General features: G+C 38.1%; 1 protein-coding gene across 1 annotated transcript in view; it reads right to left on the bottom strand.

Moving 5' to 3' along the window:
- LOC129721343 (division abnormally delayed protein) overlaps positions 1-15,366 on the bottom strand; it is a 295,108-nt gene that overhangs the window by 39,795 nt on the left and 239,947 nt on the right. Inside the window, exon 2 of the mRNA XM_055673793.1 lies at positions 15,145-15,288. Coding sequence (XP_055529768.1) covers positions 15,145-15,288 — 144 coding nt within the window. The remainder of the gene's footprint in view (positions 1-15,144; positions 15,289-15,366) is intronic.

Genomic DNA, 15,366 nt, shown 5'->3' with positions numbered 1-15,366 from the left:
ATAAGGACAAATTAAACATTTCATTCGAAGAGTTAATATTTCTATGTTTCTTCTTCATTTACTACACTTCATTCATAAGTTACTAGCAGCAGAAGTGGCAGACTTTCCATTCGGTTAAAATAATGTTATTATCGAATGATGCGATGGTCGTTCTCTTCGGTGAAATTTTGCTTGTCGTCATTGTCGCCTTTTGTGTGTTCACCTTTTTTATCTCCAAATCGTCGACAGAATGCGAAGTCTCGCGCTTTTGCTATATCTCACTATCAACCTGTACTTGAGTTTGAAATGTTTTTATATTAGGGTCCCAATTAAATGTATGGGAAAAGTTTAACCATCGAATTTCGGTTTGTGTTAGAGATTAGAAGTTGTGTCTTTTCGAAAAAAAGTTCTCATGCAAAAATCTGTGATATTGAACAAAGAGATCAATGAAACAATGCACATGAAATCGTCGAAATCATTTTTTTATGGCAAATATTGTAGAAACGCATGAAACAGCGAGATCTGTTGTTTACTTGTTTTTTTTAGAAAATCTTCGATATTCTTGGACTTACAATTTTTTCCAGCTGGGGTCAATGGAATATATGAGTATTTTTTCAAGGTCCGTAAAATAAAATCCGCGTGAACAACAACATCAAAATCTGTGTAAAGCAATTTTACTACGTTTTTACGTCTTCAAAATTCTGAACTATATAAAAAATTGGTCTAACAAAAAATTAAAATAACATTTTTGCTCCATCTTTCAAGTTTTCAAAAACAACTTTACATCTTCCAATGAACATATTTTTACATTTCCGCGAAAACTGAATGTGGAAAATTTAGTTTTGATTCTTTACATTATAACCGACATTATAATAACATATCAACCATTTTGAAAACCCTCAGAGTTTTCCTGCCGTGACAGACAACAACACAGTTTGTGAAAATATTTAATATATATTAACTTCAAAACTTTAATTGGAAATTACAACTTCTTAAAAAGATCAAATGAAAAAATAAAAAATCGAGTTTAATATTTTCAACCGATCCCGGAAGCAGGTAGCTCAGGTCTGGTCCAAAATAAAATTGAATTCGAAGATCTCGTTCATGTCTCTATCAACTTGATCCGATGTTCGAACACTATTCACAAGTACTTGCAATACGCATTTCGCGACACTCATAGCGTCGCACACGATGTTTGGGGTAACTAAAGTTTCTTCCATCTTGAAAATGTGAGAATCCATTCACGCAAGAACAGTTTCTCCAAAAACCCGACAAACGATGTTGCCTTACAACTGTTACAAAAACACCCAGCAGTGGAGCATATTGCATATGCTGCTTACCTACGGCATTGGAAAACCATTAAATAGGGGAACTGCTCCATTATTCATCTCATTAAGCCGATATTCACGAAGAATGCACGGATTAAACAACAAATTTTCATGAAATCATTGAACAAATAAACAAAATACGCTTACGTGCTCTTATAGAATCGTTCAGCATTGTATATTTAGTAAACTTTGCTAGATTTATCCTGAGTTTTGTAAAACAAACCATTTTGCACAACGCTTCCATATCAATCTCAAAACCTTAATCACTGCTCAATTATTCATCTCACGACGCCACCATATTCAACACACTGCAGTGCACTGCTAATCATGAATGAATCACATTATCATGAATGAACGTAGCCTCAGCCCGTCGTAGTAGGTTACCTGGATATCCGCTGTAGTTGTTTACGTGCAAATATAGTTACCTAGGTAATCACTGCAGTGCTGTCCATTTATGACAATTATGTCGGAATAATTCAACATTTTCAGCATGATTTGTTCGTGTTAACAGAAACCGATTTGGCAACTTTTGATTTTCTTCAACGCAGTGAAAACAAATGAAAATACATGCAGTTGAAATTTGAGATTTTTAAAAATTCATCTGACATATTTCTGCTAATTCAAGCTTGTTTTTCGAAATTTGAGGTGAGCATTTCAAAGATTAAAGCATTCTTAGTGTAGTGAGTAATTTTGTTTAGTGATTTTAAGTGAGTTTTTGAAGATTCTACTTTATGAGAAATCTGAAGTGAATTAAGAAGAATACACTCAATGGTTCCCGGGAATTCCCGGGTATTTCCGGGAAATGAGATTTTTCATTCCCGCTTCCCAGGAAATCCATTCCCGGGAATATTGCAAACCCTATTTATTGTTAGCCTAATTGTCTTTCTCCAGAAGTACTTTACTCATATTTTTTCAACGTTGACCTAGTTAACAAATTTTAACAGTAGGATTGCTCGGTGTCATGCTACCACAAAACCAATAGAGAAAAATGTTTAATCTTCACTTGTACATTTGGTTACCCTGATTAGAACAGTTTTCGGGAGGCCCCAACGTTTCGATGTCATTTGGAGTGAAGAATAATAACTCTTTAGAAATTTTGTTTAGTGTGCCAGATTCTCAATTCGATCCACCGCAGTCTCAATAGGCATGTGAATTTTTAATTTAAAAATCAGAGAAAAATCGTAGAAATCTAAGAAAAACTACGTAGTGCTCAATGAAAGGTCCGTCGATTGTGGAGAAAAACCCAGTAATTTTAAAAATAAAATCCCCTATTAGAGACGAGCCCAGAGTGCATTCCTGGTTGACTAGGTATAATATTATGTCGCCCGTGTTAGGGAAAGTAAGCATTAAGCTCAGTTATGATTGGTCGAAGTCTGCGTTTTAGCGAGGCTTAGCAGTTTTCAATAGTACAGTTTTTCGCATAATCAAATTACAATTTTCTGTATAAGAGCGGATGCGAAAATAATTTTCCAATCGATGGTAAAAGAACAAAATAATTCCTTTGAAAATAAACTTACTTATAAGCATTTAAAAAGGGAAGAATATCATTTAAAATCCCTGTATCGGAGCTTCTCGAGAGACGTACTTCTACACCAAAATCGCAAATTCGATAGTCGTGAAATAATAAGAAGATGATCAACCACAAAAAATTTCTTATGTTCTGCGGCCGATAGTAAGTTCAGGTCGATTTTCACATATTTTTACTACACTTTTTCTCTGTTGCTGTTTTTTTTTTGCTTTCCAGACTACATCAGAACTACACTTTTTTCTGTCCCGGACAGCAACCGAAAGAACAGCGTGAAGTTTGCAAGACACCAACACATTCACACGAATGTGTCAAATTTTGGTTTTCGTACTACGTGGAAATTTGTCAGATACATATTATTTAAGCACATTTACAATATGGAAACATGAAATAAAAGACGATAACGATAATGACCAGAACAAAACACCACCACACCAATGCAACTACACGAACTACTAAGCTCTCTTAGAAAGTTCGATTACATAGAAATGTGAAATCAAAATCTAAAAGTGGGAAAAGGAGAAAAATGTTACCAACTTCAAGTGTTTTACGGTTAGTTTTCAATGCATTTCCTTCATTCTCGCAGGATCTACAGAAAAATTATCCACGTATCCATCTAAATGCAGAAAATTGTAATTTATTGATTCGAACTCTTGTAGGGTGAGCAACGGCTTAGGCAATGATGCCTATTTTAAGATCAAACGATGATCGGTAATAGTTAATGCATCACCTCTGAAACGCTATTGTTTGTAAAAATTCGAAGTGGTGGCTCGAAGTCGGCCATTTGTGGCTTCAACGCCGTTTCGCCTCTAGCGCGCAAAAAACGACCCTCAAACTGTTGAATTTTTATTAATATCAACCATTTGAATGACAATGTAAGTAACTTTTATCCAGCAATATTTATTAGTGTAAAATTATGTGTTGGCCCTGAAAAAAAAAAAAATTGAGATAGCAACTGGAGTTGATTTATTGCCTACTAATATCACTTCGTTTCCAGCAATACTCATATAAGTATTGCTTTTCTCAATTCGTTTAGAGAAAACGGCAGCTGGAGCGCATCAAGAGTAGGAAAAAGAAGTGAAACGACGGGCCGTGATTTTTTCAATTGCTTCGATGAGGATCAATGACAAACGCAGGATCCACCAAACCATTTCCAAGTGAGTGCGTGTTTTGGGAATGATTCCAAGAACAAGGAACTGGTGTTCCTTATGATTTATTTTATGTGTTCCTAATGACGTTGAGTGGTTTTTTTTATCTATGTAAACTGCTCCAGCGGCAAAGAAGGAGGCATTTTATTCATCGCGTCGTGACAAGTGATGAAATCAAAGTCATGAGGACTGCCCGGTCATTATCATCTTCCCCTAATATACATGCTGCAAAGGTTATTCTGTGTATTTGGTGGGATCAGATCGGTGTTATTTACTATGGATTGTTGAAACTAAACAAATCCAGCACTGGGGAACGATAACAACTTCTATTGATGCGATCACTGCGCGAAAAACGGTCACAATACGAGCACAGGCACGAAAAAAACAATTCTACTGCATGACAACGCTCGGTCTCACACTGCCAAAATCGTTGCAACTTTCTTATCCTCTCCCCAAGCCAGTTATTGGAAGGTATAATGAGAAATTGGTGGATGAAATTCTCGAAGGTTAAGTGAACTCTGCGGACTCTAAGCAAAAGCGGACTCTGTAATCTTGCGGCTACGAAGCTCATAAAAAATAGCAACCTATTGAAAAAAATAAATAAAAAAAATAACCTAAACTATTGACTTTGTTTTCTTGGGTACTGAAGAAAAAGATAGCCAACAATGCACAGGAGACTGCACATGCTGTTTTTAATTGGCGCCAAGCCTTATTTCTGTAGATTTCAAGGTACTGCTAAAAATACGGAATCAATCACAAATGGTCGGAAAGTGGTCAACCCGAGTCGTTATTGATTTTGTAGCTCCATGGGCTGCGGAAATTAATAATCTTTCATGAAACAACAAAATCATTTGATACTATAACACAAGTTGCCCGTAGCATCTTGCAGTAAACATACGAGGTGCTATCTACTCGAAATGGCGCTTGATTCCGTTTGGCTGCGAACCGACTAAATATCCAAATCGATTGAAAATACCAAAAGCACCATATTCGGACAGATTATATTGACTTTTTTTTATTTCGCACTCAGCCCAAACTCGCATCGTCTCTGACTCAAGCTCGAGAAAAACAAAGTCCAACTGTTCACGATGCTCCCTGCTTCGCCCTTGCTCCGGCGGTAAAGTTGAAGATTAATGCAGAGCCACTTTCTTTAATGCTACTTTTCGAGCCATTTCCAGTGCAGTCAACCACGAATTGCTACTCTTATCGCCAGATTAATTCAAAGTTAGTTCTCAATGAACTTAATTTTATCAGTGGATGGGCTGGAAAATTTTTCTCTCGATTTTTTTTTCTCACCCCTTACTCTGCAGAGGTAGTAAAGTTTCAGCATAACAGAGCGATAAAACCATCCTACCTATTATTCGGATGAAAGGAGAAGTTTCGTTTTTTTCTTGCCTTTTTACCTTTTGCTAAGGGTAAGAAGATTTGCCAAGAAGAAATCTGCAACTGATAATACCGGGAAGGATTTTCCTGTATCTGGGAAGTTGCAGAGCTTGAAAACTTGCACGTTATTTCTAGGGGGGTTTGACCTTTTCTGCATGCTAAGCCTGTTTTCAAATAATCTTTTTAAATTTTATAAAACCCGACTCCATTCATGTTATAGTATTCTGTGGCAATTATTGTTGATTTACTAAGTCTAACCTTGTCAAATCACACTAAAGGGCGTGTGGTATTTTAATAGAAACCAATCAAACATTCGAAAACAACGCATGCATTATAGTCGATCTCTCGTTTGATTTTTTTCCCGTCTGTGCTTAGAAGCAGCTTAGACAACAAGTGCATTCATGGCAGCCCGGATCAATCAAGTTCAAGATCATCGAGCGCGGTCTGACACGCGTTTCTGGCTGCCTGCACACAAATTCGCAGTTGTGGTTGATCAATCAAACCAATACCGCAGCGATTTACCACCCGAAACCATCTTCCTCGCTTCAAAGTGCATCCATTCTGTGGCCACGTCCACCGGTCCGGCCCGGTTCGGCTGTCCAACGGATAGATTGTATTTGCTTGCAAAAGCATTCCACAGTTTCGATGCCGGAGCGCGCGATTCATTTCAGACGATAAGTATATTTCTTCATGCCACCAGCCATGAACCGTGAGGAGTGCTAATTTGCGGTTTTTGCTTGCATCGGATTACATTCACCGAAATGGCCACCACCATATCGAGTGGGTGTTTCTGCGGTTCCGAACTTTGTTTATTTACTTTGAAGCACAGGAACGGTGCAGTATCGGAAATATTGAATTAATTTTTCGCTCGATTGATCGTTCAAATTGAAGAGAGAGAAAGTATCGCCCCAACACCGTGCGATATAAATTTAGCAGGCAGCTTGTTCAGCTTATTTTTAATGTATTTACGTACCGTTCACGTAAATCTATCAGGAATAAGTAAACACTGGCCGGCTTGTTTCGTTGCATCACCTGGTCAATGTGAAGATTGGTTTGCTTCTAGGGTCATTAGAATTTAGCTGGGTGTAAAAGTGATGTTGTGGTGCGGGGATTATTCGAGAGAAATTGTCGGAACACACATAAGTAATTGCACTCCACTCAAGTGGCTCATTTCCAAGCAAAATAGAACTTTCCTGGAGATATTGCACCCGTTTCTTGGTGGTGATTCTTATGAAAGTAAATTGATTCACACTAGCAACAAGATTCTAGGAGATGTTGATGTTGATGAAAATTGTACCTTGAAGAGCATACCTGTTTTCCATGGCACAGCGGCGCCATCACTACTCCACATTTTCAAACCAGCTATTCATCCAGGGATCTGTTTTGAGTGGCCCCGACTAATTAATCTTTGCTGCGTCAAAGCAAACACATTCAAGAGGCACGCGAGCATTCCTCATTACCGCTCATTGAGTTGCATGCTGTCAGTTGCAAATCAGCTGAATAAAATCACCTGAAGCCTCGTCTAGCTGGGTCATAAAACACAGTACCTCAGATCGGGAAACTTGCGACGCTAGACAGAATGGATGCGAGCGAGGGTGTCAGCGGCAATTACACACTACACTGCACCATTCTGCCTTTATGCGGAGGCATCGTTAGCAATCCGCAGCATAATCCTATCATTTACGCTTCATATTGCTGCTATTAACTAAGTGGAAGTTGTTACTAACGGGCAGCGGGGGTGGTACTACCAATTCATGAAGAGAAAAAAAAACAACCTTTCCCGACTTTCAACCCGGTGTGATTGTGATTCAGTTGATTCAGTTCACCCGAGGAGGCGTACAGAACATATTTGCTGTATCCAAATACGTACCGGCAACGTATTGATTAATATGATCAATTATTAGGAAGCCGATGTTGTTGGTTTTAGTTATAATTCATTACCAGATTGGATGTGTGGTGTGGACAGGCGAGGTTGATGTGTTTGGTCAAAGCTGGCATTATACAAGCAATAAGCTACCAATTATTCTTAATCAATGTGTATACTAAGTATCGTACTTTGTGTGATACCCAAACAAAGGAAAGCAAAATAATTCGAACACATTTGGTTTGCGTAGTGGGTAACGGACTTTAGGTTTGAAGCTGAAAATAGCAAATGGAACAGAATGATACACTAGCGACAAAATGCACCGATGAAGCACTCTGGTAGGGATCATAATTGCTATCGTTGAAAGGTTTAAAGCAATAAGTAGGGTAATTTTCCATGCTATCTACATGAGAGGGGCTCCCCCAGTAGAGCGCTCGGGTGCATGGAGAGGTTAGCATAAACGCAGAGGTATCAAGTGCTGGTGCCCATGTGATGATTAACGATTCGCAATTACAGTTCAATTAATGTGATAATTATGCATGACATTCATATAATACCGGTGTTTGTATGCCTTTGACCAGTCATTTCGACCAGAACGAACGGCTGCTCCTGACGGCTGTAATGATGGAGAGTGCAAAACGATGGAAAAGTAATAGGGAACACTGAACAAACTGGTATAAGCTAGCTGCTCACAGTAAATAGGTTAAACTTGTTGGAATAAAATTAATAACAGGAAATGTTAAAGATGAGTCACATTTGTTATTTATCTATCAATATGCTAATTTCATCATGACGTGCTTGGAAAAATCAAACAAAATGCCTAGCATTCTGATGATTTTAAAATATTCTGTGTCAGATAGGTAAAAAAATTGCAGAATGGTAAAACAGCCAAATATACTAAAAATGTTTTGTTAATAATGCCAAAAAATGACAAATAAACGTCAAAAATGTCACTAACATAAAGGAAGTCACACCTTAAGTATTGAAAATTTTGAAAATATTACAACTTTTGGAAATATCAAGAATTTTTTAAATTTAAAAAAAATTGAGAACTGTCTAAGCTGCAAAAAATGTTAAAAAGTTAAAAATGTTAAAATAAAAAAAAATTTCAGAAATATCAAGAGGGTCGGAAACTTCATATAATAAAGTATCATACAAATTATAAATGTCAAAAATGTCAAGTGTTTAAAAAATTTTGAAATACGTTCGAGAAATGAAAGAATATCAAATGAGGCAAAAAAAAATCAAGGAAATAGTCATTGGAAAAAATATCGAAAAATCAAATCAAGAAATCAAATATGTTAAAAATAACTGAATATTTATAAAATGTCAAAAGTTCTGAAAAAAGTTACAAACTGTCAAGAACATCGGAGATGTCAAAAACGTAAATAAAATTGTCAAATATGTCAAAAATGGCTGATAGCAAATTTATATGTCAAATATATCAAAAATATCAAATATGAAAAAACGCACATGTATAACACAAAAATGTCTAATGTGACAAAAAGGAACTTGCAATATTCCCAAAACACGATTTCCCGGGAAACGGGAATGAAAATGATCATTTCTCGGGAATTCCCGGAATCCGGTGAGGATTTTTTTTTAGAAAAACGAGAGTTGAGACGGATTGAATTAATAAAAGGTAGTAAAAACTACGATTCTAAAAAATATAGCACATAGGTTATTCAATCTCAAGTGTCATTCAATTCAAGTGTGCAAAAAAAAAAAAATTATTAACGTGTCAACGATCTTCTAAGATATGGCTCAAATTTTGGAGAATTGGTTATATGAAACCACTATGCAAAAATCACACATTCGGTACCGATTTAACCACCCATTGGATCGTGGGACCCTCCCCTTTTTTGGTAAAAGTGCCAATTTTAATTGTGGTCACAAATACAAAATGTCTATAAATAAACTGATACATTATTATTAAAGAGAATCAATATGCCACGAACGCAAGGTCATCACTTGTAGTGAATATTTTTAAAATTTAGTGCGAAAGAGGAGTTCAAGTGCTACCCAGTTTCAATTTGCATCTATAAATACGACATCACTGAAGATCGATGGAGCAAACACTATGCGGTGCAAACAGGTTTAGACAGAGTGCATGCGAGGTAAAATAACATTTCACTTTTAATTATGGCGCAAGACAAGAAAGTATTAAATCGCGCAAGACAAGAAAGTATTGTCGCTGTGCTACTTTGACAGCGGGATTTATGGTGTAATTGAAGACCTCGATTTATCTGTGTAATAGGACGGAAGAGAGCAAAACATATTAAAATCTTTGTGAACATTTGAATTAAATAACATCACAAAATCTCAATGAGGCACTTTGATAATTCAGTGAAAGGCTGTTTGAACACATAAAACTACAAACCGTCGGCAGATTCTGATCTCAAGCAACTCAAAAACATTTGTGTTTTGCCATAATACGGCAGAGCTTTTCGCTAGGCTCGATAGTGAAAATAAGGTATTCTTCTGATAACACAGTGGAAAGCTGTGTTCACACTAAAAATTTTACGGCCAGTAGGCTTGAATTGCATCAATATTTGGTATTTTTTGTGCAACGTAAAAACTACCATCACTTACACAATCGCGTCGTGTAAGGTTTGATTGCTAGCATCCCAAAACCATATGTGGTTGCCAAAATATGGCAGAGTTTTTCACTGCAGGAAGTGCCGGCCAATGCACCTATCGCTGATGCTGCCGCTACCGTCCAAAGACGGCCTTTTACTAAAGAAAGTGCAGCCGAACCTACCCTGCTGTTTAGTGAGGACTATCCTGGTGGCCATTTTCTAGTAAAATGATTCATTCGAGCAGAGGAAGGCTCTTATGTAGCCCAAACAGTGCATTCTCGGTTTACTAGGTATTTAATTAGCATAGAACGACTAATCAGATCAATCGAAATCTGAGTTTCATCAAGGTTTGAACATTTTTATTAGTAAAATGTTGTTGTTTTCACATTGAAAATTTGACGTCACACAGATTCTAAGTTTTTGCATCACAAAACGTGTGTATTGTCGGCATATGGTAGCATTAGGATAGGAAGCATAGGAAGTGCCGGTAGATGTACCTTCTGCTGATGCTGTCGTTACTGCATGAGACAGCTTTTTAATAGAGGAAGTGCGGCCACACCTATCGTAGACGCTGATGCCACTACAACTACTAATACCCGCTGCTGCTACTGCAATCTGCCACCACTGCTACCCACTGCTATTTAGTTAGGACCGTCCTAGTCGCCATCTAGTGGTGAGATGATGGGTTTAAGCAGAGACTAGTTTTTAAATAGCAGAAAAGTGCATTCCCGGTTTACCGTAAAACGGGGCGAATAGAAACAGCCTCCGTTATATCTTGCAGTGTACAAAAAATACTGTTATGTCTAGAACGAATAAAAAAGCTTTAAAACCAGGGTCTAGCCTTACTCAGTCGGCTGCGTTTTCCTTGAACTAATAAAAGATTCGAATTTTATTTTATAGAAAAGAGAACAATTGCATCAACTTTATTGATATGGGATGCAAAAAAAAACGTTAAAAAGTATTTAAATAACGAAAATGTTCGGTTAATTACTTTATGTATGTCAACTCAATGTATGAATATGTTCTGAAAGTGTTAGAAACGGAAGGATTCAGGGTTGGGACAAGTATTTCTACCAAATCAGGGTCTTCTTGTACTTCGTCTAGACACGCCGTCCAGTAATGCTGGTAGAATGGAATCTTGGTTCATTTCTCTTGGGTTGTTGATATCGTTATCAATTCATGTCAAGTATCACACAGCAAATAAATCAGACTTTTGTCATGTTTTTGGCTAATAGCTTGGTTGTCTGCTGGATTGGGTTCTGATGGTAACCGAAGAAGTTGATTTCATATTTCACGGCCGCTTGACGAAGAAACAGTTATTTCTATGTAACATTCTTACAGCTTGCTAAGTCCTGACCGAGATGGGCTGAGAATATACGAAAAAAGTTTCAGGCATCATTTCACATAGATAATACGATTGTATTTTTCGAAACTGCTTGTTTTTGTGTAAAAATATTCGTTATGGCGTTGTTTCTACACATAGGTGAAACATAAGTAAAAGGTTGAAAAATACCTTACGGCAATCCCAAAATTCACTGTACAATCTTGAAATGCTTTACTACCGACCCAGTATAACATAGCTTCCATAGGCAAAGTTTTTTAGCACTTGGAATTGTGATCCTCCATTTTGTAATTTTTTAACAAACTGATAGTAGTGCTCCTAATCTATAAGTGGGTTTGAAACACTTGTTTACTACTGAACTACCCAAGAAAATTTTTCACATGATTTTTTGATGTTATTAAAGACTTGTAATAACATTTTTCAAACTCAAAAGTTCTGTTTTTATTCGCCCCACTGTTTCTATTCACCCCGTTTTACGGTACTAGGTATATAATTCTGTCGACCGTACTAGAGAAAAGCAAGCAATAAACGACCATTCAGAGGTCGAAGTTTGTGTTTAAACGAGGCTTTTCAACAGTAAATAACTCGAATAATCAAATAATCATTTTCAGCATTGCGTGGATCATTTTCCAGATTGCTGCAAGAATGAAGGAAATCCGTTGAAAACTAACCAATTTTTCCAATTGAACATCCTTTTTTCCGTGTAGGGATTTTCATTTTACATACCTATGCGGGCATGCCAATGGTGCAGTCTTTTTTTACTGTCTTCTAAGGATGTGTTTGCTGTTGCTATTTTTTCGTGATACCTATTCCCGCTGGCAGTCCGAGAGTCACATTGAGAACGTATTGGCAACCGAGCATCACAAAAGGAAACGGAAAATGTACTCCGTGCGTCGACTCGGCATAATTTCGAGGACGTCTTCGGGGTTGCGAATGTAGAAAAGAGAAGAAGCTGTTTTTTATACAGACGATCGTGTCCGCACTACACAAACAGCGCGTTTTGGTTACAGCCCGAATCCACCGGAGACATTTTCCCTCTCTTTTTTTATTTGCCTATGATGGATGTCGGGTTTCGGCTGTTAAAAAAGGTTGTGGGAAGTAGAAGTGTAAAGACTGCTCGGCAAGTCACCGGCAGCCTTCGTGCGGAGAAAAGCAAACTCGGCAATAGAACGGCTGTGCACTGAAGGATGTCTGTATCGCATACCGAATGATATATACCACCATGCAGTCAGGTTTTTATTTACGCGGGGGATACGTACCTCGTAAAAAACCGCGTTAATTCAAAAGTCCGCGTAAAAAAACACGTTAATTAAAAAATCCGCGTCAAGAGAGCAGGAGCAAGGGCTTAAGAGGCTCTAGGACCAGTATTTCAAATTATCCTCTTCGACGGTCATTCCAGATCTTTCGGAGGGCGGATGGTTTTTTTTTTCGACTAAGTCTTTTACTAAATAAACACTTACACGTTTTGGTTCCGAACCCGTGTTAATTCGAAAATTCACGAACATTTTTTGAATTAGCGCGGTATCGCGTAAAAAACGCGTTAATTCGAAAATCCGCGTTGGAAAACCTCGTAAAAAATCTTTGACAAATTCGAAAAATCACCAAAATCATGTTTTCTTTCTTCAGATGATATCAGATTTCGACGTTTCACCCATTTTTAAGCCATCTGAAAATTTTATACACCTTCCATTGCGTTAATTTTTGGATTTTTAAAGGCCAAAATTCAATCGCTTTGCGCCACCCCATTTTAGGTCCGATTGAGCTAAAATTTTGCACAGGATGTTTTTTCGGGCAGGTGAACATTTTGTATAGGGTTTCTTAAAATGACCATTTTGGTTAGCACACTATTATACATGATTTGCCGCAGGGGAGAGACGATAGCAACAGGAGAATAGTGACTCGAAGTTACCCCGTACGCTCCATGTTACTATAGAAAAGACGTCAACAAAGAGATATTAGCTGTGTGTGGCTGTTCTTCATTTGTTGCGTGCCGAATCGTCGACCGAAGCACCTAGCTGAAGTGCGTGTTTCCTAAGAAGCAAGTGCTACTTTTTTGCCTCCTGCTCATAGTGTTGTGCGTGCATTGGGTGTGCGGATATTGGCTGAATCCAATATCATTTTATGCTGTCATTTTTGGTTGTCATTTTTTGCTGTTTTCCATTAACCGGAGCTCACCATCTTGAACTTCACAATAGCGCCTAAAGTTTATTACCAGTTTCTGGCCATCATTCTTGTTCCAGAAATATAAATATTGGATGGTATTTGGCCATTATGAGACATTTTCCACAAACCGGAAGTCACCATCTTGAATTTCAAAATGGCGTCTTGGGTCGATTTCCGGCCTCTGGATATCCTGGTTAAAAAAATACTTGTATTGGATGGGATTTGTTTTTGATTTCCGCTGTGATTGGTTTTAATCTGCGTTAAAATCAAGGCTCTATGTTTTTCAATAGTACAATAGTAAGCATAAAAATACAATTTTCCGCATTTTGGTGGACGCTTGGTTAATTTTCCAATCGATTGCTGCAAGAATAAGATAAATCTGCCAAACTCTGACTGAGTTATTAGCATTTGAGTTTCCTTCTTCTCCACGTCCACTCAGTCCACGTCCCCAATTTCAGCTCAATCCGTGCTACAGGAAGTTGTACCTCAAAGCGCTCAAGGTTTCACTTTTGAAGCACGAGCGCTGCCTCTAAATGAAATTCGAAGGTCAAATTTATCATCGGCACTCTAGTAAATATGCATGATCTGGTGTGGAAATATTTGATTTATTTTAATTTTTTTTTTCACATTGATTATGAAAGCGTAGTCATTCTCTCCTGTCGCATCATTAATACATTTAATTGAGAATATAAATCAATATTGAACGACTAAATTAAAAAATAACATTGGCTACAGGGAACAATAGATTTTTTCCGCTTTGTTTATTCCGAGCCGCGTCCGCATAATAAACCGGTTTGTTTGTGGTTTCACAACGATAAAATCATTTTACTCGCCCACCCCAACCAAATGCCAAGCGATCGCTCAATTTGGCAGTCAACATAAACACAACCAGACAGTCCAAACTTTTAATTTGCCTGACAAGGTTCGTCCGTATAAACCCACTGTAAATCCTCTTACGGGCGGGGGCCTCAAGGATGCCCCTGCCGAAATCGGCTGCCGTAAAGGTGAGCAGCGGGGAAATTTTCATGGGATTAGCCTGATTGTCGGTACGGATTCCTGTTTTATTTTTGGTCAACATCAACTGTCGACCCAAAACCCAACCTCACGTTTCGTCGTTCAACAGTGCGTTGCTACTATTGGCTTTTTTGGACCGATAAATCTCAATTATTCTCCTGCCAGGTCTTTAACGCTTCCGTCCGCACGAGGGTGTTTGGCTCGGGCTCTTTCGGTTAGCATTTTGCTCGAGTCAACTTTAGCCTTTTTTAACGCCAGGTTATACATGACACATAATCTCTGGAGTGAGCCCCAACTTTTCAATCCACTTATGAGAGTATTTTTATCGGTGCGCCCCGGATGCTGAGACATGACGCCGCTTGCTGCTGCCAGAAAGCGTACAGAAAACGAGGAACATTTCCAATAACGAACTTTGGACCCAATGTGTTCCCTGGAGTGGGTACACGAACTTGCTTCTCTCGCACACCGAGTTAAGAGGGTACTCTTCCACTCGAAATGCAATATGCAGCGTACAACAACGAGAAATGTGTAGTGTTTCAACTTTGCATACATCTGCTGGAACCAGTTTGTTAGCTTCTAGATAGGTTGCAGTCACTGGCTAGAGAACGGTATCCTGCAGCCGGTGTTGTACTGAGAACATCTTGATATTTATGAGCCGTAATTTGGCAAGCTAAACCAACAGTAAATTTGGATTCAATTATTCGGTGTATTGTATCGTACTTAGAGTTATAATTTTCAATCGAACTAAAACTTTTTTATGAACTACGTGGAAAAAAATTATCATTTGATAGAATAAAACATAGCGCCAGTCTAACTTACCTCGGTAGAGATTCACCGTTTGCTCCCAGTGGCCCCGCTGACTCCGGGTGTGGTGTTTGACTAGTCGTTCGAAGTTTTTCGCCGCCTTTGCTTCAAGCTGGCTTTCCACTTGGCTATCACAGCAGACACCGCCACAAACATTGCCTGTGAAGGAAGTAAAAGGGAACAAGAGAAGAAAGTTAATCAGATTGAAGATTTAATTCATTACTAATCTATGTTGGT

Source organism: Wyeomyia smithii, chromosome 2 (genome assembly GCF_029784165.1).
Source record: "Wyeomyia smithii strain HCP4-BCI-WySm-NY-G18 chromosome 2, ASM2978416v1, whole genome shotgun sequence".
Taxonomy (NCBI): Eukaryota; Metazoa; Arthropoda; class Insecta; order Diptera; family Culicidae; genus Wyeomyia; species Wyeomyia smithii.
Note: the sequence above shows the minus strand (reverse complement) of the source record. Positions and strands in the feature narration are given on the sequence as shown.